The 25,607-nt window shown below is 39.9% G+C and overlaps 2 protein-coding genes across 4 annotated transcripts in view; one reads left to right on the top strand and one right to left on the bottom strand.

Moving 5' to 3' along the window:
• Window positions 1–4,386, top strand: part of LOC100589053 (cytochrome P450 2J2) — a 32,404-nt gene extending 28,018 nt beyond the window's left edge. For both annotated transcript variants that reach the window (XM_003265154.3, XM_030812921.1), the window contains exon 9: window positions 3,869–4,386. In XM_003265154.3, coding sequence (XP_003265202.1) covers window positions 3,869–4,047 — 179 coding nt within the window. In that variant the 3' untranslated portion in view covers window positions 4,048–4,386. The remainder of the gene's footprint in view (window positions 1–3,868) is intronic.
• Window positions 4,387–21,272: 16,886 nt separating this feature from the next.
• The window catches only part of HOOK1 (hook microtubule tethering protein 1), a 62,041-nt gene continuing 57,706 nt past the window's right edge, over window positions 21,273–25,607 (bottom strand). Inside the window, exon 22 of one of the 2 annotated variants that reach the window (XM_030812919.1) lies at window positions 21,273–24,828. In XM_030812919.1, the coding sequence (XP_030668779.1) occupies window positions 24,658–24,828 (171 nt within the window). In that variant the 3' untranslated portion in view covers window positions 21,273–24,657. The remainder of the gene's footprint in view (window positions 24,829–25,607) is intronic. The other variant, XM_030812920.1, reaches the window with a different exon arrangement.

Below are 25,607 nucleotides of genomic sequence, written 5' to 3'. Positions count from 1 at the left end.
ACCCTCTTAGAGACTTCATTTGCAAGAAAATTGTCTAATTTAATCATTGCAACAGCCCAGTTATTAATAGTTAGGCAGGAAATGGATAGGTATCTCCTTTTAATTTAAGATAACTAAAAATAAGAGAGAGTTCTTTCTTATCCAAGATCTGCTCAAGGAATTTGCAGAACTGGATCTAAAACTCAAGATTTTATACTTCTAGTCTAGTTTTCTCTCTAGTACGACTAGAATGTAGCTTACTTCCCCATTTAAAGGCCTCTCTAAGATTCACTAATTTCATAACATAGGCATCAATTAGCATATTGCTACGTAACAAACAGTCCAAAACTCTGCAGCTTAAAACAGTAAGCATGAATTATTGCTCACAAGTATATAAGTCAGATATGTGGCTCTGCCAGTCTTGGCTCGGCCCCCTGGATCTCTCTGATCTTGGCCAGTGGTCAACCGGCTGATGGCTGATCTAGGATATCTTCAGCTGGGACAGTGGGGCCCTTCTCACGTTATCCCTCATCCTCCAGCAAGCTGCCCTGGCTTAGTCACATGGTGGTGATAAGGTCAAAAGAGGGAGAATGGAAGCACACAGACCTCTTAAGGTCCATACTGGGAACTGACACACCATCACTTCCATTGCATTATGTTTTCCAATGCCAATCATAAGGCCAGCCCCAGTTTAAGGGGAGGGGATACTACTACAATTTTTGATGGGAAGAGCTATGACATCGCATTGCAAATGATGTGGATCCAAGGAGAGGGGAAAATTGAGGCTGCTGTGTTCTTACCATCTCTCTTTCTGACTGAGAAGAATGAAATTTATAGAAGGCAAGCAATTTATCTGGGATGTCCCAAAGAAGATGTGATGGGATGAGGACTATGTAAATGGATCAGGAGATAGAAATCTGAAGAATCCAAAGGGTTGACAAAACATCAACACAACTGTCTGTTTTTTCATCACATGCCCATTTTTTGGCGTGCAGTTGCTTTTCCTTGCTGTACCTTTACTCTTGGTAAAGAGTCCTCTAGAGGACTCTTCCGAAGTCCTCACTTTAGAAGATGTAACAGCTTCTAAAGTGTGCATAATCAGGACAGGTTTCAAAGTTTTATTGCAAATTTATATTTACGTTTCCTCATTTAAATTCTTCCTGTTTGATCCATCAAACAAGATGGATCTTTGTAATTTTCTTTTTCATGCTTTTTAAATTATTGCTGTGAATAGGTACTAAGGGAGAAAGTAGGCTACTAAAAATGCACACAATAGAGACAGTGGTAGTGACTTGTGTGGGGTGCTGTAGCCCAAGTGGGGTGAGGAGGACATTCACATAGGGGAGGGGGTGGTGGAAGCCGAGAGCTGATCTCAGAGCACAAATGGTATAAGGTGGAGTCTGCACAGGGTGGCTGTGGCAGTGATGAGAGGTAAGTTATATACAAGGGATACTGATCCAATAAGTAAATATATTAAGGATAATGAGAGGAAGTTGCAAATAAAGAAAGGGAGAAAATCGAACTTTGTTGTGTTGGATTGGAATCCGATGTAATCTACAATGAACTCAGATTTTCAATAGGTGAATCAATAAATGTAGAAATGTAGATGTAAATATGGGTATATATATATTTTGTATATATATATTTTATATATATATATATTTTATATATATATATATACACACACACCCTTTTGGACATATACCCACATTATATACATACATATATTCCCTAGCTCTGCCCACTGACATGAGCTAGGGGCAACAACATCTGGAGAGCAATGAGCATGCCTAATGCCCAGATCTTGATTTCTACATATTATTATCCACTAAAAGAAACCAGGACTTTTGGGAAAAAATGGCTGATTCCAGGGCTGGGGAAGGGAAAGTATTATAAACCTGGAATAGATTGTTGTGCCAAAAGTGAGGAAATATCAGCTTGAATGAGCATCTAATGGTCAAATCTGGAATATTTTGAGCATCAGAACAAGTAATGATAGTAACAGATTATAACCCTTTGAATAAAAACAGGAATCCCATGCATCTAACTGATATCAATAAATGAGTGAATAAATAAATGGGAAGGGGAGCAAGCATTTCCCTTAGCAGAGTGTTAACTAATAAATATGGAAGGAATGACAGAATTTTAAAAATCGCGATTTGGTAGCCATCAGCAATTAATAATATGGTCAACAAATAGCAATGGAAAAGAGTGGATCACAGTTTAATGAGAATGGTTTGTTGACATAGTCTCAAAGTACTTATTAGTTACAGAGAAAAGGAATAATTTTACAAGAGAACTTGGTAGACACCACCTTAATCAAGAAATTGTATAGCACTTGATAGGATAAAATGAGAAGAATACAATATCACTTTGGTGATATTCCTACCCAAAATGGAAAACTCCACAGCCTGAATCCAATCATGAGGAAGCATGAGAGGCATTTACAAAACATCTGGTCTGTAATCTTTAAAAAGGCCAAAGCCATGAAAGTTGTATAAAGAGTGAGGACTTATTCCAGACTGAAGAACTAAGGTGACATGACAGCTAAATGCAATCCATGATCCCATACTGGCTGTACTGGACCCTTTTCTAATGAAGGACATTGGGACAACTGGTAACCCTGAACGGGACCTCAGGAGAAGATGTTGGTCATGCAGCAGTGTTAATTTCCTGGCTTGGATGGTTGCATTTTGATTATGTTGGAGAATGTCCTTCTTTTTAGAAAATACATACTGAAGATTTCATGGGTAATGTAGGCAGTTTACTCCCAAACAACTTAGGAGAGCCAAGTTCTTTGTCTTATCTCTGCAAGTTTTTTGTACATTTGAAATTATTTCAGAATAAAAGGCATGTTATGGAAAGTATCACAGTAAAGAATTGTAATATACAGAAAGCTGTTTGAGAAATGCTACCACCCAAAAGGTTTTCTTTAAAGGTCATCTTTTAAATTGTATTCTCCTGGTTTTTGAGAATTAACCAGCTCAAGTTAATAATAAGCAATTGTACAGCTATGTTTATTATTACCTAGGTGACATTTTAAAATACTTTGTTTTGAGGTATAAATTACACATATTCATTTTCACTAATATGCACACGTACATTTTCACTGATGCCTAGAGAGGTTGTTTAATTCGCCCCAATCATGTGGCTACGAGGTAGGAGAAGCTGAATTGAATCTCTGTCCTTCTGCCTCCAGTTCACCCACACATAACAGGGAGTGGGACGAGGTCAGGGCAGTGCTAGGTGTCAGCTGTGGAGACCAGGACCCAACCTCGGGCCACACCTTAGAACAAATGCCTGCAAAGGGAAAGGTCCACTGTGCATAACAAGAACCATTGAAGGAGGAAGGCCAAAGCAGTCACAATATAGAGGGCCACCCATGCCAGTAGGTCCCCCATGATTAAGGAGGAAAAGTGGCACAGGGAAAAGATGACTTATACCTTAGGAACTCTGCTCTGACATTTAATTCCTTATATTTTCAATAATTTTTTTAAGGATTAAAAAAGTTAACATATTTGGTTGTTTTTGTTGTCTTTTTTTGTCATGTTTGTTAAATGATTTTTTTAAAGCTCTTAGGCTAAACATCCCCTTTCTAGCTCAGCCCACGCTTTCTGCTTCTATGGTCCTACACCCTGCAACTTCATTCTGGAAGCTCACCTGCCGGACCCCTGATGGCATTTGACTTCGTGTTCCTGGACTTCTGCTTTCTATGCATTGATGAACCCAAGTGGTTGTCAGACTTAAATAAGCTGCTGGCCATAACACCCTGGGGCCTACAGGCCCTTCCTCTGCTCCAGTTTTTTTGGGATATGATTGAGGATAACAATCTCTGCTAGGCACAAATGCCACCTGAGAAGATAACCTGTCTTTTGATTTTGTCTTACAGGAAAGCGGGCATGCCTCGGAGAACAGTTGGCCAGGACTGAGCTGTTTATTTTCTTCACTTCCCTTATGCAAAAATTTACCTTCAGGCCCCCAAACAATGAGAAGCTGAGCCTGAAGTTTAGAATGGGCATCACCATTTCCCCAGTCAGTCACCGCCTCTGCGCTGTTCCTCGGGTGTAATGTTGTTAAGAAAGAAAGGGGCAAGGAAAGTAAGAAGACATGGCATGTGTTCTGAAGCCACTGGTGCCTGCTCAGATGTGTTGGGACGAAACGAAAGTGACTTTCAAGAAAGATCAGAGGAATTTGACTCAGAGGAAACTAGATCCAAATCCCAGCTCTACTGTCTCGTCCAAATTAGCCTTGGGAGAATCATTTATGTGCTAAATAATTTACCTTTTTATGTAGGAGATGAAAAGAGGATAATGATTCCTTCCATAAAGAAAGCTCTTGTAAGAATCAAAAGAAATGGTGAGTTTAAGTGGTTTGTAAACCGTAAAGCACATCACAAAAGTTCTATCTGTAGTGTGCCTCCTTCCTGCTTCCTTTGTGAGGTATGTATTTGCTTCTGGCCTGTTGAGAAGCTCAAGTCAAAGTGGTGCAAAATAGTTGATAAGAGTTAAAAGTGGGCCCTAGGAGCAGCCACAGAAGTGAGCTATGAAGGCTCCCCAGTTTGGTAGCACTGTGCATGCTTTATCTTGTTTCTGTCTCAGACTGATCATCTGAGAAGTCAGCAGGGCAGGTTTTATTCCTCATTTAGAGACAGGGAAAGCAAGTGTCATTCAAACAGTTTCTGTGGTTTACCATAAGCACACACCCAAGGCCAAGTGGAATATGACCACAATTAACCAACCTGGGAAACAGGTTTCAGGAACAAATGTGGAAATATTTTTCATCCTTAACAATACCTTCTTGCCTTTAATCCTCCATCAGACACTTATTCCCATGTTGTTTCACACTGGCTTTAACGATGGTGGGTGTGATCTTTTCTTGCAACTAGACGGTAAGCTTTTTGTGGCTATTACCAGCCTGAACTCCCTGGGCCCTGTTTTTTTTTGTTTTGTTTTGTTTTTTGTTGTTGTTGTTGTTGTTGTTGTTGTTTTGAGATGGTGTCTTGCTCCATTGCCCAGGCTGGAGTTCAGTGGTGTGATCCTCTTCCTGGGTTCCAGTGATTCACCTGCCTGAGTTTCCCTAGTAGCTGGGATTATAGGTGCATGCCACCATGCCTCGCTAATTTTTATATTTTTAGTAGAGATGGGGTTTCACCATTTTGGCCAGGCTGGTCTAGAACTCCAGACTCAGGTGATCCACCCACCTCGGCCTCCCAAAGTGCTGGCATTACAGGCATGAGCCACTGTGCCCAGCAGACCTTGGTATTTTATAGCAGGAAAACAGAAATGCCAAAATCTTGCTCACTCTTTCTAGGTGTGGCTGCTGAAGGAAGATAAGGATTATGAAATAGAAGGCCAGGCAACACTGATAGTACACGAAGTTTTGACCCCAATACCAGTGCAAACAAATAAACTCCCTGGGAACCTGGGCTAAGCCTTATAAAAAGATCCTTTTTCCTAAGGTGGTGCCTTAGTCTGTTTTCTGTTGCTATAACAGAATACCTGAGACTGGATATTTATAAAGAAAAGGAGTTTGTTTGTGTCACATTTCTGCAGGCTGGCATGTCCAAGGGCATGGTGGCAGCTTCTGGTGAGGGCTTCCATACTGTGTCATCACATGGCAGAAAAGCAGAAGGACAAGCAGGTGCATGCAAAAGACAGCGGGAGGTGCCAGGCTCACTTTATATCAGCCCACTCTCACAATAGTGAACCCACTCCCATAACAACGACATCCATCCATTCACGAGGGCTGTGCTCTCACAACCCAATCACCTTTCATTAGGCCCCACGTTCCAACACTGTAACATTGGGGACCAAGTTTCAAAATAAGTTTCGGAGAGGACAAACACCCAAACCATAGAAAGTAGTTAGACCTAAATAATTTAAATAGCTTAAAACAAAATGGGCCATGAAGTCACGGGGCTCTTTCTTCCTGCTGTTTGGGATTCAGAGAAAAGTCAATTAAATTGACCCTGTGAGAAAGGGAAACAGAAAAGGATGGGAGGAATGTTTGACTGCTGCTAAGCTAGCTGGGGAGCCAAGAAAAGAGTATGTCTGGAAGGCATGGTTGGGTTTTTAATGTGTGGGAGGAAGTTTTGTTTCTTCCCTAGTAAAAGAAAGAAGTGAGAGCCCCACCTATGTCCATTTTTTTTTGGTAACCCACCAGAAATTTGCATCTCTAGAAAACAGGCCAAGTGGTATTCTGAGAATAAAACCAATCAAATCAGGCCCTGAACTTGAACTTCTCAAACATCCAGGACTTCCATTTTTCCCCAATCAGATCACCCAAGTAGGAGACTCAAATGGACACTGGCCAAAATACATGATGTGTCTCAGTTTCCTCATCTGTAAAATGAAGGACTTTGTTGAAGTCATCTCTGAGTTCCATTTATACTCTGCTGTGCATTTTCTGTGATTCTAGATGGGCAGTACACACCTGTTACTTGGGGGAATAAGTGTAAAAACACTGGGAACTCATCCTGACCTGATAAATGCAGTGGAACCCAGGGCCAAATAGGATGTGAGCACCATTAACCAGAAGCCTTGCGGAATAGATGACTGTGAGTAACTGAATTTTCTGGCCATATAAAATATCTCTTTTTTCTCAAAGCCCATGGAGAGGCTCTAAAATATGAGCCCCCGTTTTGCCCAAGCACTTCCTGTCCCACACAAAGATTCTGTTCTATATGCACTTTTGTAATTCTCCTTTTCCCCCATCTATTTTGGGAGCTCCAGGGCCCCTGACCCCCTTCTGTTGTATCAGGGGGTCTGATAACACATGGTATGCAAACAATATAACATGATCTGTGGTATCGTGGATGAAGAATGGATTTACCAAGAGGTACCCAGGCTGTGGATCTTCTCTCCACCACTCTCCTACAAAGAGATGCAGACACATACATGCTGCAATGTAAATTTAAAACCAGGTTGGAGGTTGAGGGACTTATAGCAGAGGAGGAGCAGGACACACAGGATACCCTGAGTTGTTAGGGAAGTGTGCTTGGGTCAGGCATAGTGGGGCTGCATACACCCAGGAGAGGTCCAGGAGGAGGACTGACCTCACAGTGCCTAATATGGTTTGGCTGTGTCCCCATCCAAACCTCATCTTGAATTTTAGCTCCCACAAATCCTATGTGTTGTGGGAGGGACCTGGTGGGAGGTAATTGAATCATGGGGGCACGTCTTTCTCATGCTACTCTCATGATAGTGAATAAGTCTCAAGAGATCTGATGGGTTTATAAAGGGGAGTTCCCCTGCACAAATTCTCTTCTCTTGCCTGCTGCCATGTGAGATGTGCCTTTCATCTTCCACTACGATTGTGAGGCTTCCCCAGCCCCTTAGAACTGTGTAGGTCCATTAAACCTCTTCTTTTGTAAATTGCCCATTCTCAGGAATGTCTTTGTCAGCAGTATGAAAATGGACTAATACAGTAAATTGGTACCAGTAGAGTGGGGTGCTGCTGAAAAAAATACCCGAAAATGTGGAAGTAAATTTCGAACTAGGTAACAGGCAGATGAGGATACAGTTTGGAGGGCTCAGAAGACAGGAAAATGTGGGACAGTTTGAAACCTTCTGGAGACTTGTTGAATGGCTTTGACCAAAATGCTGATAATGATATGGACAATGAAATCCAGTCTGAGGTGGTCTCAGATGGAGATGAGGAACTTGTTTGGAACTGGAACAAAGGTGACTCTTGTTATGTTTTAGCAATGAGACTGGCAGCATTTTGCCCCTGCCATAGAGATTTGTGGAACTTTGAACTTGAGAGAGATGATTTAGGATATCTGACGGAAGAAATTTCTAAGCAGCAAAGCATTCAAGATGTGACTTGAGTGCTGTTACAGGCATTCAGTTTTATAAGGGAAGCAGAGCATAAAAGTTTGGAAAATTTCCAGTCTGACAACGTGACAGAAATGAAAATCCCATTTTCTGAGGAGAAATTCAATTGACTGCAGAAATTTGCATAAGTGACAACTGGGAAAATGTCTCTTGGGACTGTCAGAGGTCTTCACAGCAGTCCCTCCCATCACAGGCCTGGAGGCCTAGGAAGAAAAGACAGTTTCATGGGCTGGGCCCAGGGTCCCTCTGCTGTGTGCAGCCTAGGAACTTGGTGCCCTGAATTCCAGCTGCTCCAGCCATGATTGAAAGGGGTCAAAGTGCAGCTCAGGCCATGGCTTCAGAGGGTGCAGGCCCCAAATCTTGGCAGCTCCCACATGGAGTTGAGCCTGTGGGTGCATAGGAATCAAGAACTGAGGTTTGGGAACCTCTGCCTAGATTTCAGAGGATGTATGGAAATACCTGGATGCCCAGGCAGAAGTTTGCTGCAGAAATGGAATGCTCATGGGGAACCTCTGCTAGGGCAGTGTGGAAGAGAAATGTGGGGTTGAAGTCCCCACACAGAGTCTCCACTGGGGCACTGGCTAGTGGAGCTGTGAGAAGAGGGCCACTGTCCTCCAGACCCCAGAATGGTAGATCCACTGATAGCTTGCACCATGTGCCTGGAAAAACTGCAGACACTCAATGCCAACCTGTGAAAGCAGCCAAGAGGGAGGCTATCCCCTGCAAAGCCACAGGGGTGGAGCTGCCCAAGACCATGGGAACCCACCTCTTTCATTAGTATGACCTGGATGTGAGACATGTGTTCAAGGGAGATCATTTTGGAGCTTTAAGATTTGACTGCTCTGTTGGATTTTGGACTGGCATGGGGCCTATGGCCACTTTGTTTTGGCCAATTTCTCCCATTTGGAACATTGGTATTTCCTCAATGCCTGTACCTGCATTGCATCTAGGAAGTAACTAACTTGCTTTTCATTTTACAGGCTCATAGGCAGAAGGGACTTGCCTTGTCTTAGATGAGACTTTTGACCGTGGACTTTTGAGTTAATGCTGAAATGAGTTAAGACTTTGAAGGACTGTTGGGAAGGCATGATTGGTTTTGAAATATGAGGATGTGAGATTTTGGAGGGACTGGGGCAGAATGATATGGTTTGGCTGTGTCCCCACCCAAATCTCATCTTGAATTGTAGCTCCCATAATTTCTACGTGTTGTGGGAGGGACTGAGTGTGAGATAATTGAATTATGGGGGTGGGTCTTTCCCGTGCTATTCTTGTGATAGTGAGTTCTCACAAGATCTGATTATTTTATAAAGGGGAGTTTCCCTGCACAAGCTCTCTTCTCTTGTCTGCTGCCATGTGAGATGTGCCTTTCACCTTCTGCCATGATTGTGAGACCTCCCCAGCCACTTGGAACTGTGAGTCCATTAAACCTCTTTCTTTTTGTAAATTGCACATTCCTAGGAATGTCTTTATCAGCAGCATGAAAATGGACTAATACAGTGCCCTACGTATTTATAGACAGGAGGCAGGGCTGACTAGGTGACTAAGTAGCAAGGACAGCTTCCTGGGTGAAGAAGCAACTTTGTTAGAATGGGGAAACTTTAGACACCCCTAGTGTCAAGCTGTACACCCCTTGAGCTCGGTCAAGCCTGCTGAGCCAAGTTTTTTCTAAGCCACCAAAAGGAAAGAGATAGGGTGTTCAGTATGAGTGTCCAGGGTTATCCTGATTTGTCACTCCACAGCCCCTTACTGTGACTTTGAGCAAGACATTTAAACCTTCAAGCCTCCAATTTCTTCCTCTAAAACAGTACCTCACTATGTGATAATAAGGATAAATATGAAAACATGAAATTCTGTCTGTGTAACAGAATGAAGGGGAATAAGGCTCATTAGAGTGCAAGACAAAAGTGGCTTTATTTCCACCCCACCCTGCCACCACAATCTGTAAACTATGTCTGTTTTGCCTCTGAATTAAATTTCAGGCAAGGCTCATTACATTTCTGATATGACAAACATCCCTGTCCTCACACTCCTTCCTGTGTCATTTTGGTCCTTACAATTTGCAGTCCAATAAATACACAATTTATATAACTATCGGGGGAAATTCAGCCAGATATCGGGTGAAATTCACCCCCGATATTTCACGTAGGTTCTTTTCTATTTTCCTTAAGTGTTGGCCGGTCTGAGAAATAAAGGGATAGATAACAAAAGAGATAAATTTTAAAGCTGGGTGTCTGGGGGAGACATCACATGTCGGCAGGTTTTGTGATGCCCCACAAGCTGCAAAACCAGCAAGTTTTTATTAGTAATTTCAAAAGGGGAGGGAGTGTACGAATAGCATGTGGGTCACAGAGATCACGTGCTTCACAAGGTAATAGAATATCACAAGGCAGATGGAGGCAGAGTGAAATCACAGGACCACAGGACCGGGGTGAAATTAAAATTGCTAATGAAGTTTCAGGCACGCATTGTCATTGATAACATCTTATCAGGAGACAGGGTTTGAGAGCAGACAACTGTCTGACCAAAAATTTATTAGGCAGGAATTTCCTCGTCCTAATAAGCCTAGGAATGCTATGGGAGACTGGGGCTTATTTCATCCCTACAGCCTGACCAGACCATAAAAGATGGCTGCCCCCCGAAGCAGCCATTTTAAAGGCCTACCCTCAGAGGCGTATTCTCTTTCTCAGGGATGTTCCTTGCTGAGAAAAAGAATTCAGCAATATTTCTCCCATTGGCTTTTGAAAGAAGAGAAATATGGCTCTGTTCCACCTGGCTCACTGGCAGTCAGAGTTTAAGGTTATCTCTCTCATTTCCTGAATATTGCTGTTATCTTGTTCTTTTTTCAAGGTGCCCAGATTTCATATTGTTCAAACACACATGCTCTATAAACAATTTGTGCAGTTAATGCATCATCACAGGGTCCTGAGGCGACATACATCCTCCTCATCTTACGAAGATGATGGAATTAAGAGATTAAAGATGGCATAAGAAATCACAAGGGTATTGATTGAGGAAGTAATAAAGTGTCCATGAAATCTTCACAATTTATGTTCTTCTGCCATGGCTTCAGCCGGTCCCTCCATTCGGGGTCCCTGACTTCCTGCAACATATAACTCCATACATTCACTGATTTAGCTTCCTTCAACTCAGTTTTAGAACTGGACGGTTTCCAGGCTGGGTGGGCAGGGGTTTGCCAGCCCTTCTCTCTGGTCCAGTGCTCCCTCCTTCATGGGCATTCCTACCTCACACACCACCCACCCCATCCCACCAGGGCCCTTCATATGCAGTGCCTTTGATGTAGACAGTGTTATTTCCTTAGCTTAACATTGTTCGCCCACTCTGGGGCATCTGCCAGTGCAGCTCCTCTTCAGGACACGTTATCCCTCCAGGACTCTTGTTGGGATCCAAGACAGCCCCACACTGGCTGCGCCACGGGGCCCACGTGGAGTCCCACACCCTTGTCTCAGTGTGAGAAGCAGTGCAGTCTTCTCCAACAGAGCCCCCACTCCTTAGCTACCACTGGAGCCTCACCCAACCTCTTGCCTAGAGGAATTTTCAGGCATCTGTGTGCCACTGATTCTTGCCTCCCCAGAGAAATACAGAGCACAGGTAACTCCCTTTTGGCTTGAAGCCTCTCACCTGGTGAGGGTAAACCATGTGCCTCTCCTGCTTTGTGGGAGATGGGTGGGAGGTCAGGAGGATCCGCCTGTCAATGAAAACCAGAGCTGAACTGCATTTAAAGCAGTAAAAACAAATTTTAGTCAGGAACTATTGCAATAGGGGAAAGGAGATTTCAGTATAGAACAGGGCTCAATTCCAAATACAGTATGGATGACAAGTGGGTATTTATAGCCAAGAAGCTGGGTTGGGGATGGAAAATCTAAGAGGAAATAGGGGCGGTAAGGACAGATTCTGGCTAAATCCACTGGACAGGATTCTTGCTGAAGGCAAACCCGAGTGATCAGGTACCAAGGGTGGGGGATGAATATTTGGATCAGATATCAAGGGGTCAGGGGTTGCCTCTAAACTGACTTGCTGCAACTGGGCCATTAGGCCCAACATGGACAGATGCCAAGGTCAATGCCTAGAGGGTTTAGAGGAGCTGAGTCTTTGTCACTCCTTACCACAGAAGTCTCTCTACCTCTTCCATTAGTCCTCAATGTAGGCAATGGGCTATAAGGGTGACAAAAACAGTTATCCGAGGCCCCTGTGGCAAGTCTCACACAGGATTTCAAGTGCCCTACTTTACAGCTGTGGGTTTAATAGCACTTGGCATGGGCTATTTGCAGTAACTGGGACTCCATGTGAAACTGAGAGATGAAGAACCCCATTTTGATATCCTGTTACAAATATAATATCCAGCCCACAGTGAGACCCCAATGAGTGTTATTTCTCTTTCTGTGTTGAATGAAGGAGTGGATACATGACTCACAGGACACCTCAGGATCTTGCTGTGGCTCAGGGTCAGTGCTGTGAACAGCAAGAAGAGGACAGGTCTATAAATGTGGCAAACACTGGATCCTGCTTTGCTGGGCTGTGACACTCACTATGAAGGATTCCTTGCCATGTTTTTATTTTTACTCTATCACACATATACATGGGTGTTTCTGCCATTAACTATCTGAAAGTACAGTTCCAAGTACATCTGCAGTGGAAGACACTCCTTCCTTTTATTCTGATTAGGTTTGAATGTATGATAGCATCCTATAATACAGCTAATAATGTTTTCTCACTTGGTAAAATTGCATTGCTTTCCTCAATACCCCCATATGCTGGTGGTATCTCCCTAAGTGTGGAAAAACCAAACCTTATGAATTTCTTCTTCTACTTGGAAAGAGAAAATGGAGCTGCGTTTTTGGTACCAAGCCTCACATTAATAGTCTTTTTAAGTCAATTCAACAAACACTTACTGAGCATATACAATGAATCAGATAGTGGTTAACAAAGGGAGATACAGAACCATCCCATTTCAGAGCTCATTCCAGTGCTGATGAAAGTGAGAAATGGGGGATTGTAAACATAAAAATCAACTGACATTAGTGGTCCCCATTGGGTTATGAAAACCAAAGGAAACATTTCTGAAATACACATGGCTTCACAACATCTTTCTCCATTGCCATCACTGCATAACCATCTTTGGGGGAGGGATATATGTTGACGAAGTCCTCCAGGCTGACTCCTCTCCATCTCACTTATTCTTGAAAACCACCACCATATATTGTGCCTTGAATTCTCCCCAGATTTTCTCCCTCCTCCTCTCTTTTTCTTCCATCACAGAATGTCTTAATTTTGCCTTCATTTTTGAATAAAAATTTCACCATATATAGAACTATAAATTAACAGGGTTTTTTTTTCTTATAGCACTTTGAAGATGTCATTTCATTGTTTCCTGGCTTATGTTGCTTCTGATGAAAGGGCCACAATCACTTACATCCTTGTTCCCCTATTTATTAGGAGTCTTTTGTCTTACAGCTGTTTTTAAGATTTTTTTCTTCATCATTCCTTGTCAGCAATTTGGTAATAATGTATCTTGGTATTGTTTACTTGGTGTTTATCTTTATTAAACTTCTTGTATTTATGAGTTTATTGTTTTTAGAAAATTTGGATAAATTGTGGCCATTATTTCCTTAAATACTTTTTCTTAACCCACTCCCTGCTCCCATATTTCTGGGATTTCAGTCATACATATGAGGCCCCCTTGATGTTGAATTACTGGCCACTGAGGTTCTGTTAATATTTTTCAGCGTTTCTTCTCTCTATGCTTTAGTTTGGATAGTTTCTGTTCAAGTTTCCGTCTTTAAGTTTAACTAAGTTCACTCTTAGTTTCCTCTGCAGTGTTGTTTGTCCTTAAGCCCACCCATTAATTTTTTTATTTCATCTATTTTATTTTTCTAGAAGTATCAATGCATCTTTTTAAAAAGAGTTTCTATTTATCTGTTATTTTTCTTTAGATCTTTGAATATACTTATACTATTCACTTAAAAGTCCTTGTCTTTTGTTTGTGTCTGTGTCTCTTAACTGAGTTTTTCTCCTTGTTACAGGTCACATATTCCCACATCTTTATGTTTAGTAATTATTATGTAAGTTTTTCATTGTTGAGTGTTTTCATTGCCTTCCTTTACAGAGTATTAAGTTTTATTTTAATAGGCAGTTAATTTACTTGTAGGACACCTTAATCCTTTGGAAGCTCATTTTAAAGCTTTGTTAGAGTAGGTCTAACGTAGCCTTCATTCCAGGGCTCCTAAAGAGTGATACTTTTGGAGTCTCTACTGACTGCCTGAGATATTCAGTGAGGTATATCCACTCTCAATGAATATAGCTAATTCCAACCCTGTAAAAGCTAGGGTAATCTTGTAAATTTGTTTAAGTTCCTTGTAGATTCTGGATATTAGACCTTTGTCAGATGGATAGATTGCAAAAATTTTCTCCCATTCTGTAGGTTGCCTTTTCATTCTGATGATAGTTTCTTTTGCTGTGCAGAAGCTCTTTAGTTTAATTAGATCCTATTTGTCAATTTTAGCTTTTGTTGCAATTCCTTTTGTTGTTTTAGTCATGAAGTCTTTGCCCATGCCTATGTCCTGAATGGTACTGCCTAGGTTTTCTTCTAGGGTTTTTATGGTTTCAGGTTTTACATTTAAGTCTTTAATCCATCTTGAGTTAATTTTTGTACAACGTGTAAAAAAAAAAAAAACCATCAAAAAGTGGGCAAAGAATATGAACAGACACTTCTCAAAAGAAGACATTTATGTGGCCAACAAACATATGAAAAAACGCTCATCATCTCTGATCATTAGGGGAATGCAAATCAAAACCACAATGAGATACTATCTCACACCAGTTAGAATGACAATCATTAAAAAGTCAGGAAACAACAGATGCTGGTGAGGATGTGGAGAAATAGGAACACTTTTACACTGTTGGTGGGAATGTAAATTCCACCATTGTGGAAGACAGCATGGAGATTCCTCAAGGATCTAGAGCCAGAAATACCATTTGACCCAGCAATCCCATTCCTAGGTAAATACCCAAAGGATTATAAATCATTCTACTATAAAGACACACGCACATGAGTGTTTACTGCAGCACTATTTACAATAGCAAGGACTTGGAACCAACCCAAATGCCCATCAATGATAGACTTGATAAAGAAAATGTGGCACATGTACACCATGGAATACTATGCAGCCATAAAATAGAATGAGTTCATGTCCTTTGCAGGGACATGGATGAAGCTGGAAACCATCATTTTCAGCAAACTAACACAGGAACAGAAAACCAAACACTGCATGTTCTCGCTCATAAGTGGGAGTTGAACAATGAGAACACATGGACACAGGGAGAGGAACATCACACACTGAGGCTTGTCGGGGCTTGCAGGGCAAGGGGAGGGAGAACATTAGGACAAATACCTAATGCATGCAGGGCTTAAAACCTAGATGACTGGTTGATAGGTGCAGCAAACCACCATGGCACATGTGTACCTATGTAACAAACCTGCATGTTCTGCACAAGTATCCCAGACCTTAAAGTAAAATAATACAAAATAATTTTTAAAAAGCTATGGCAATCATTAAGCTTATAGCTCTCTGGTAGGTGTTTTCTCTCTAGTAGATGTCCTTTGTCCAACCTCATGGAATCTTGCTCTACACACGCAGAGGTTGGTATTCAGCTGATCTCTTTCAAGATTTCTGGAGCTCTTTCTTGCTGTTGCTTCCACCATTCTCTATTCTACAAATTCTAGCCATGTCAGTCACCCTAAGCTCCAATCTATTTTCTCATCTTACCAAGACTACGGTGTTCTGATTGTTTCCCTGCTTCTTGGAGTGGAGTCTAGTAAATCCCTCCAGGGAGGAAGCCAGATTTTGTAGAGCTCACTTCATTTGGTCGTCTCTGTTGGGAAGCAGTCCTGCATTTTCAGCTTTCCAATATCTGGAGAAGTTTATTTACCTTGTCCAATTCTCTGGTCTTTCTTGTGGTAGAAGGGCTAGTCCAGTCCAGTTACTGTCACAGCATGAAACAGAAGTCTCTCCACTCTGTTGTATTTTTCATGGAACTTAAGTCTGGCTGAGAGTTATATTTATCTGTAAAAAGAGGCTACAATAACTCCCTTCCTTGTGTCTACACCCCTTGAAATGTGACTTTACAACTTCTCTCCTCACGAGCCAGCATCTACTTACAGTCTCCTTTGCTTGGGGCTGGCCTGGTGGTGAAATGACTTTCCTGGCTGACCCCAGGGCTGAAGAGACTGTGTGTGCTTCTGCATGCTCTTCTAGGACTCTCCTGCCACCATTTAAACAAGTCCACTTTACTCTGCTGCAGGATAAGAAAGATGTGGCTTCATCATTGCCATCACATTGCCCTAGCTGATAGCTGGCCAGCCTCCAGAGCTGTGCATAAGGACCTGAGATGAGTTGGATCCAAGCAAATCTGGAAGTTGAATGCACTTGCATGAGTGAGCCCAGACAAGAACTGCCTGAGCCAGCCTAAATTTCCAACCTGAGATTTGTGAGTTAAATAAATGGTTACTGTTTTAAGCCACTCAGGTTTGAGGTGCATTTTCACACAGCGGTAGTTAACTAATACACTACACTCCCTGAGGGCAAGAGCAGTATCTGTCTTGTTCAATTCTGAGTCCACAGTATTAAGAACAGTGCCTGCAACATGGTAGTGTTTAATAGTGAATCAATGAACAAAATCAGTGGATTCATTGTGGGTTGGTGCTAGGTGGGACCTATCACCAGAAGTCAGATCTCCGCCACTACCCCTCTGTCCTTGTCATCTCACCCCATGACCTTATTTCACAGCCCTCATGCTAACTTCTATTATAATCCTTCAGGAATGCAGTGGAGGAGCACAGGCTCCTGTCTTACCTCACTCTTTCAGTCCCAGCTGGCTTTCTGGAGTGGTGCCACCTAGCCCATTTCCCAATGCTTGTTTCTCAACAACAGGCTGATGCCCTGGATGAAGATTTTGTACTTTCTGGGTCACACAGTTTTTGTGTATTCACCACGAACTATTTGTTCTGCTCTGGAAAGCTAAGAACCTTTTCTTCTTTTGAAACAGACAAGGGATTAAGCTAAACAAGAAGAAGGGGTCAAATGCAAAGGGTCACTTTCAGAGACTGGCTCTGTCATTGATGATGCTGGTTATAACAATTAGGGTCAGAACAGAGGCTTCTCTTTGTCAAAATACATCTGAAGTCCAAAGACATCACAGGGCTCTGATGCACACAAAACAACATTAAAAGACTCAGCGGGGTAGCACTGGGAATCAGATGAACTGGAGGTCGGATCTTTGTAGCTAAGCTGGCCTGAATTCCATTCCTGGTTTTTACCATTTATTACCTTTTGCTTGTGAATTAAACAGGTTACTTTACTTTCCTGAAATCATTTCCTAATCTGAAAAATAGAATAACACCTGCTGAGGTGGAGTATATGACTGGTCAAAGTCCACTGTCCCCCTCTGGGGTGCCTCTCCTTGTGGTGCTCCTCCCTTTGGGATGATTATGTATAACCACCTACATGAATTCAGGAGTGGCCGTGTGATTGGCTTTGATCAATAGAATAAGAGCAAAAGTTCCACGAGCCACTTCTAAGTGCTTGAAAGCTGGCTAGTAGTGCAACATGTTTCTTCTCTGCCATGAGACCACCAGTGTTCTAGATAAGGGTCTGTCACCCTATGTCCAGTGTGACAAAGACACAAAGCAGAGTCACAGCTTATTCAAGATGAACATATGATGTGAGAAATAAAACTATTTTGTTATAAACTAAAATTTCAGAATTACTACTGCAGCATAACTAACCCTATGCTGTCAGATACGCCTGCATTGTATTTCTTGTGAAAACATGAGATCAAAGTAACATGATAATCAGTTACAGTAGTAATGCTGTATGGTTATTTCAGAGAGGCATCCAGTTATGCTGTTATACAATTTGGAGAACTTATTTCTAGACCTTTTTTTTCCCCAGGCAATTTGATCTTTTCCTCACTCTGTCCACAAAACAAGATATTCTCCCTGCTGACTACAGGATAAATTACAGATTCTTCAGTATGGCTGCTATGTTGTAAAACCCCAGGCTGCCATTCACTTGTAGTCTAGGTGAATGGTGCCCTCTGGAGTTGGACCATGTAGAGTAAGTTTGTGAACAAGTGGCCCAGGATGGCTTTGAATGCGGCCCATCACAAATTCGACAACTTTCTTGAAACATGAGATTTTTCTTTTTCTTTTTTTTTTTTTTTTTTTAGCTCATCAGCTATCGTTGTTAGTGTTAGTGTATTTTATGCGTGGCCAAAGACAATTTTTCTTCTTCCAACATGGCCTGGGGAAGTCAAAAGATTGGACACCCCTGATGTAGGGCCTGCATAGCCATATGTAAGAGCATGCTCGTTAGGTGGACATATGGTAATTTTTGTGATCTGAAATCTATTCACCTTTTGAATTACGTCTCTTAGTACTTCTCCTGCCAAAGTACTGAACTATTACTTCCCTAAATAGGCCAGATCCTTCATCATCTTCATGTCTTTATAGAAGCTAGTTTTTCTGCAAGAAATGTTTAATTATACCTGGCAGAATGCTATTCATCCTGTAAAGCCCAGCCTAAACGTTAGCTCTCCAATGACATTTTTATTGACTCTTGGTTAGTTGCTCCTTCCTCCATTCCCTGAGAATTTAATTTAAAAGGTTTTATTTCCTATTTCCATATAATTTCCCAATTAAAATGAGCTTTTCAGAGGTGACTGTGTCTTGTTCACACACATTCAGTACCTGTTTCATGCATAGCAGATGCTCAGGAAATGTTTGTTGGACATATAGTGGGGGTGAGGGGTAGGGGAGAGCAAGCAACCAAGCGACATCAATGCTGCAGTGTGCCATAAATTTTCTGTAGCTATGCAGCAAGCTGTGTACCTCTATATTTCTTAATTTCACATTCTGGAAAAGGTGGGCTTTAAATACTGGTTACTAAGGTCACTCCTACTTTCAAAAATCTGACTTGTGGACAGATCTTCTGAAATGGTAATTTAAGAAGCTCCGAAAATCCATTCCATAAAAGCACTGAGAACATGAGCAAAAATAATCAAAATCAACATTTCCAGAATGCTGAAAATTAAACAAAGTCTCACAACAACCTGAGCATTTGTTTAAAGAAAGAAGAGCTGCTCTCAGTAAAAACAGGGAGCTCTGTTTTAACTTGCCCTATGCCTGTTCTCCTCTCCCCAGCTCTCAAGTATCCTTAAAAGCAACAGTCTCACAATTACGGTAGCTGTGAACACCAGTGATCAAGCAGCCACTGGAGGGAGCAGAATGGGTTTAGAGCACCCCAAAGGCCCCATTCCCAGAAAGCTGTCATTATATGACCTCTCTGGCAGTTCCTTGAAAAGCCCCATTCTCAGAACTTGTCTTTATTTTACCTTACTAAACACTGATTCTGTGCAAACCACACTACGGGACATTTGTTAAAAAAAAAAAAAAAAAAAAAGTGACAATTGTGCAACATTACAGTAATCCAAGGTAGCAATACAAGTTGGAGTTGAGAGGATTAAAAGGATAAACTGGGAATAGAGATGCCCACCAGGGCTTTTAACACTCTAACATATGCCTAGAAATCTAGAAGGCCATGCACATGTGAGGGCTACATGCATGCCCAGGCAAAGACCTGGAAAGACTCTAATCTCTCATCTCTGGCTGTGAGGGTCTGTGTAAGCAAGAAACTAAGGTTATGATAGAACTGTAAACTACCTGCTGGAGTGTTAAAGGTATAACCCAAAACACATGTAGAGCTCTTTGGGAAAGGCTGAGAGACTTATTTCAAAACATTTAAGGAAATCGCTGTCCAAAATTAGCTGAACACTTTGCTTAAAAAGCACAGAATTCAGTGGCTGCACATGATGAAGAATGGAATTTTTACAGAATTAGTTCAAGTCTCTAAACAAAAGGCAACAACAGTAACAATAATAAACCGTGGGGCGGGGTCTGATTTCCAGAGTTTCCACATATTATTTATAATGCCAAATTTCCAATAAAAAATTATGAATCATGTGAAGAAACAGAAAACAATGGCTCATAGACAGGATAAAAAGAAGTTACTGGAAACAGTCCCTGAAGAAGCCCAGGCATTGGATTTACTAGACAAAAGCTTTAAGTATGTTCTATGAGCCTAAAGAATTAATTATTGGATAAAGAATTAAGTTAAATATGAAAATGATTTTCCACTGAACAGAATATCACAATAAGGAGTTAGAAATAAAAAACAGCAACTAACTAGAATTCTAGATTTGAAAAGTACAATAACTGAAACAAAAAATTCACTAGAGGAACTCAGCAGCACATTTGAGCTGGCAGAGGAAGAATCAATACACTTGAAGATAAATCAATGAGATCTATTCTGAGGAACAGAATCAAAAGAGAATGAAGAAAAATGGGCAGAGCCTTGGAGATATGTGAGACACCAAGTATAAACAGGTGCATAATGAGAGTACCAGAGAAAAGGATAGAAAGAGGAAGAAAGTATGTTTCAAGAAATAGCCAAAAATTTCCCAAGTTTAATGAAAAGCATTAGTCTGCAGATACAAACTCAATAAACTGCAAATAGAATAAATTTGAAGAAGTCCACACCTAGATCCACAACTGATCATCTTCTGATAGTCAAGCTGTCAAAAGCCAAAGACAGTGAGAGAAGCTTGAAAATTCCATATCCCCTGGAACTTCAGACGAATGTGAATTGTGTACATTCAAGCTAGATATCTAGAACAAAGCTGTATCCCACCTAGTCTGGGAAGCACAGTTTTGGTTTTCTCTTTTTTTCCTGGATAATAATATAACAAGCTAAAATATGGGATTCCATCACTAAAGTAAGAGGGGTAGAATGGATATTCAGGGATAAATAGCAGTCTCTAAAATTATATTACCCAGGAATGTCTTGTTTCTTTTTTGAGACAGAGTCTTACTCTATCACCCAGGCTGGAGTGCAGTGGCACGATCACAGCTCACTGCAACTTCTTCCTCCCAGGTTCAGGCGATTCTCGTGCCTCAGCCTCCCAATTAGCTGGGACTACAGGTGCCTGCCACTGCACCTGGCTAGTTTTTGTATTTTTAGTAGAGACAGGGTTTTGCCATGTTGGCCAGGCTGGTCTCGAACTCCTGACCTCAAGTGACCTGCCTGCCTCGGCCTCCCAAAGTGCTGGAATTACAGGCATAGCCACCATGCCCGGCCCCAGAAATGTTTTGATTCTGTGTTAATGCAAGATATCTAGGTTCCAGAGGTGAAAATGGAGACATAAAAAGACATATTCCCAAATCATTTAATATATCTTTTCATTCCCCAAAAAATTAAAAGGAAAAACAAAATTAGAAGAATGCAATTACTTTTTCTTTACAAACCTAAATATTTTCAGTCCTCTATTTAATGCAGCAAATAAACATGCATTTATGCCCACTAAAAACCCATCAAAATCAACAGACACAGAAGCATAAAGTTTATTTACTTAAATCATTTCACTATTATATTGATAATGGACAATCATTTATTTAAAATAATATCCTAAATACTTACAAAAATAAATCAAATATTGGTTCTATTTTTCAAGTGTCAAAGTCTTTGCCATAGAAAATAGAAAGGACCTTTTATAAACTAAACATTACATTTGTGCTACATCATTTAATAACTCCACACTATTTTCTTTTATGGTTTGTGTTTTACAAATTTCCAAACTACTTCTTTACAATGTACAGGTGCACAATAAGAATGTATGCATATATTCATATACACACGTTTTTACATAGGAATATTTCTCATGAAAAACACATTTAGAAAACCTAACGCAGACACTACTGTGGCCTAAAAGCCACCCCCAAGCCCCAGGGTCAGGTGTGCCCCTAGAAAGAAATAGGTATAGATGTGGAAACATTATCTAACATTCAAATTAGCACTCTAATTATCAGAAATGATGACATAATGAGGAATACTCACTTTAATATTTCTAAAAAAGACATCATTAATCTATACTAAATCATTTGACAGCCTTATTCATTGAAAAAATAAACTTCAAATTTTTCTCAATACATAAGTTAATCTCAACATAGACATCACTGCCATATGTACACACCCTTAACCTTAAAAAGAAAAGGAATTTTAATCTTAGAGCAAGTGCTTAACATTCAAGATCATTTCCAAATTGGTCTGTGGTTTTACTTTATAATCACTAAGACATTTAATTCCTTATTAAATAGACAAATGCTGAATATCTCTTTATTGGTGTATGTACTCAAGCCTCCCTTACAACACAGATGTGTACAAATCATGGTTCCAGATGAAATGTTTATAATGCTTTACCACCCACAGGGTGTCAACTCACTACATTAACCAGATGTGGAAAAGAATCTCACTTCTGATCAGTTCCTGAATTTCTGCATGATTAATCACAATAATACAGAACTTTGAATTACATTAGTCTTATATAAATACTTACATATCAAACGTTTTGAATTCTACTTACCAACTAGAAAAGTGATAAATCAGAAATTTCCTTTTTCTCTATTAAGAAAAATGAATCTAGCCTTATGTCCTTATTCAGAAATTGCATGATTTAGAAATTCCAAGTATAATGATCTGATCTGTGAAAACACTAATTTATTAAAGTTAATGTTTTACAATAAATTCCTTTAAAACGGAGCTTGAAGGGCTTGTAAAATCTCAATCATAAGCAAGTAGAAACACCAAAGGGGCAGATGTCTTCACTGACTAAAATATGTCAAAATGTCATAATATTTAGAAAATGTTAAATACCATGCTAAAATATTTTCAAAGGCTTATTTTACCAGAAGTCACAGGCAAGCAGACACTACAAGAATATATGAAAATGAAATTCAACAATATAACTGTATCAAAATCTAAGAGGTAGTCAACAGAAGTAACCCTGATAGAACAAAATATCCTGACAGGTGCTCCCTAATCTCAGAGATGCAAATGCAGTATGAAATTCTTGTATTTTCAGTAAAAAGTTACCAGGCAAGAATCTAAAAACCAGATATCTAAAAAATAATAATACTGTAAATGGAACAATACTCACACTGTATTTGCAAAGAAAGTCTATGAATAAAATTTAGACCACAGCTCTACAGCATGCAAGCCAAATCTGGCCTACCACCTGTCTTTGTAAATAAAGTTTTACTGAAACACAACTATGCCCATTTTGTTTATATATTGCGTATGGCTGCTTTAATTCTATAACGGCAGAGTTGAGTACTCGCAACAAAGATCATGTAGCCCACAAAGCCTAAGACATTTACTAAAATATTTACTCTTTGTCCATTCACAGAAAGTTTGCTGACCCCAGGTCTAGACACACTGCTGATAGGTATGTATGTTGAACAGCACTGAAATGATTAACTATGGTTGTCACAGCATAAGGTATTCAACTGTATGGAATGTAAGATGCTAATTATGTCACAATTCAGTTCCTTTTTGTATCTGAAATAGTCCTAACATTTTTCTTCTTTTTGTGGTCTAACATCTAATATCAAATAGTATTTCCAAGTTACTATAAAAAGATTTATTATGGTGCTATCCAATAGAACTTTCTGCAATGATGGAAATATTCTATAGCTGCCCTGTCCAATATGGTACCCACTAGCCACATGTGGCTATTGAGCATCTGAAATGTGGCTGCTGCAACCAAGAAACTGAGTTTATAATTAATTAAATTTAAATTGTCATATATGGCTCATGGCTATGATATAGGACAGCACATATTTAACACAACTAAAATTCAAAAGTGCTAACTTTTAAAAATGACCCCAAAAGTTCAAAAGTAACATCTTTGAAAATAAGAGCTTTGGGCAGAAAAGAACTGAATACCACAAACTGCGCCCAAGATAAACTCCTTAATAAGTAAACAAAATCAAACTGATCCCAACTTGTTTCATCACTGCAACATCCCTTTTCAATGAAGCAAAATTATTATATGATACAGTTTTTCAGCAGAAGCTAAATATAATTTTATGCTTAAAAGCAATAACTGAAATCTTCATTAATTACCTTAAAAAGTATATAGACATTTCACAAAAAGTATATATATATATATATATATATATAGCTTACTTTCCATCAGAAAGTCACCTGTTACAAATGTCAGTTTATTTCTTATGCTTAACATTTTAAACATGATATCCAGAAGCCCTTATTTGCCATAGGTACAAATTAGAACTATGAGATTAGATTTTCAGAATATGTAAAATTTCCAATTAATCAATTTTATTATTCCAAAGTCATTCCAATTGTCAAATCTTCCAAATGTTGTATCTTCCATGACATGACAAGGTAGAGGTACACATTTAATGGAAGAATTAGGAGACAGAAGTAAAGCCTTATATATATTAAGTCAAAGAAATCACCCTTGCATAGTTCTGCATGTGCCTGCCTCAAGACTGTTTTTATATAAATCAACAAAAAACAAAAAAAGATTAAACAAATCCAGATAATGTTTTAAGATTAAGTATTACTGAATAGCTATTGAAAATTAAGTTACTAGTACAACTGAAAACATTTAACTAAAATATACAAGGCCAATTTGAAATTATAATACTCTCAAAAGACAAATGTTTGTTTGAAATGTGTGTATAATTGCATCTCCAATTATTCAAATGTGCTCCCTCAGAGAGATGGCTAATTCCATACTTTGTTTTAGAAGTCAACTGGCAAAATTAATTTGATGCATGTTGATTTTAAAATACCTGATATCCCGCATCATAAACTTCTTTTTCAATCTAGTCGTTAGTTGAAAGGTACAAAATATTTTAAGGACACTTCTATTTTATGTGGTTTTTTTTTTTTTTTTTTTTTGCAGTTTAATCAGATGTTGTAGCAGGGATTTTAACAGAGAGATTTCTTCTGGTGTTGGTGATGTGCCGTTGCTGTGCTAAGAAAGACCGCGCAGGAGTGCATGCACCAGTGTCATTGCAGGCACCACCGCCGCTCACAAGTCTAGATTCCATCCCCAGTTTCTGGAATGCTAGACTCTGAAAAAAAATACATGTATTTTTTATTTAACATGACTAAACAGAGTTTGCCAGGTGCTTCTCAGATAAAGACACTTAATCCTTAAAACCAACCTATAAAACTAAGGCTTTCCTCATTTTTATAGAAAATAAGGGTTCAGAAGCTGATTAATCTATGAAATGGTAATGCTAGTAAGAAGGCACAAAATCCAGTCTATTTAATCCACTAAATTTAAAATTATTTAAAACAGTAACTTAAAATAATGGCCTGGAATTAGACTTAATTATAACAAATTTTTGTGTTTGGGCCATCACTCTACCACCTATGAGCAGGCATGTCACAATAGAATGGCTTAGGTCAAAGGTTCTTGAAGGGTGATCCCTGGATTAACGAGATTAGCATCCCTGGGAATTTGTTAAAAATACAAATTTAGGAGCCTTACCCAGACCTACCGAAACAGAAGTTCTGCCAGTGCGTCTAGCAATTTGTGTTTTAACAAGTCTTCTGAGGCATGTTAATGTTTGAGAACCACCAGTATAGTTTAAATTTACTATAGTCTATCTCAATATTGATACCTGATAAATTACCATATTTTGGCTGTTGAGTTTCTTATAAGGGAAGTCATTACTCTCCCACTAGACCACATAACACAATTTTACTGAACTTAGCATCACTAGTAATAGTACAGTACATGGCTATTAGATGCTCAACAAATATAGGTTGAAAAAAATGAATCAACCATGGACTACTTGGCTACAATATCTTCACTGATTTATGTATCAAGAGGTCAAGGAAGAAC

Source organism: Nomascus leucogenys, chromosome 5 (assembly GCF_006542625.1).
Source record: "Nomascus leucogenys isolate Asia chromosome 5, Asia_NLE_v1, whole genome shotgun sequence".
NCBI lineage: Eukaryota > Metazoa > Chordata > Mammalia > Primates > Hylobatidae > Nomascus > Nomascus leucogenys.
This window is presented reverse-complemented; position numbering and strand designations above follow the sequence as displayed.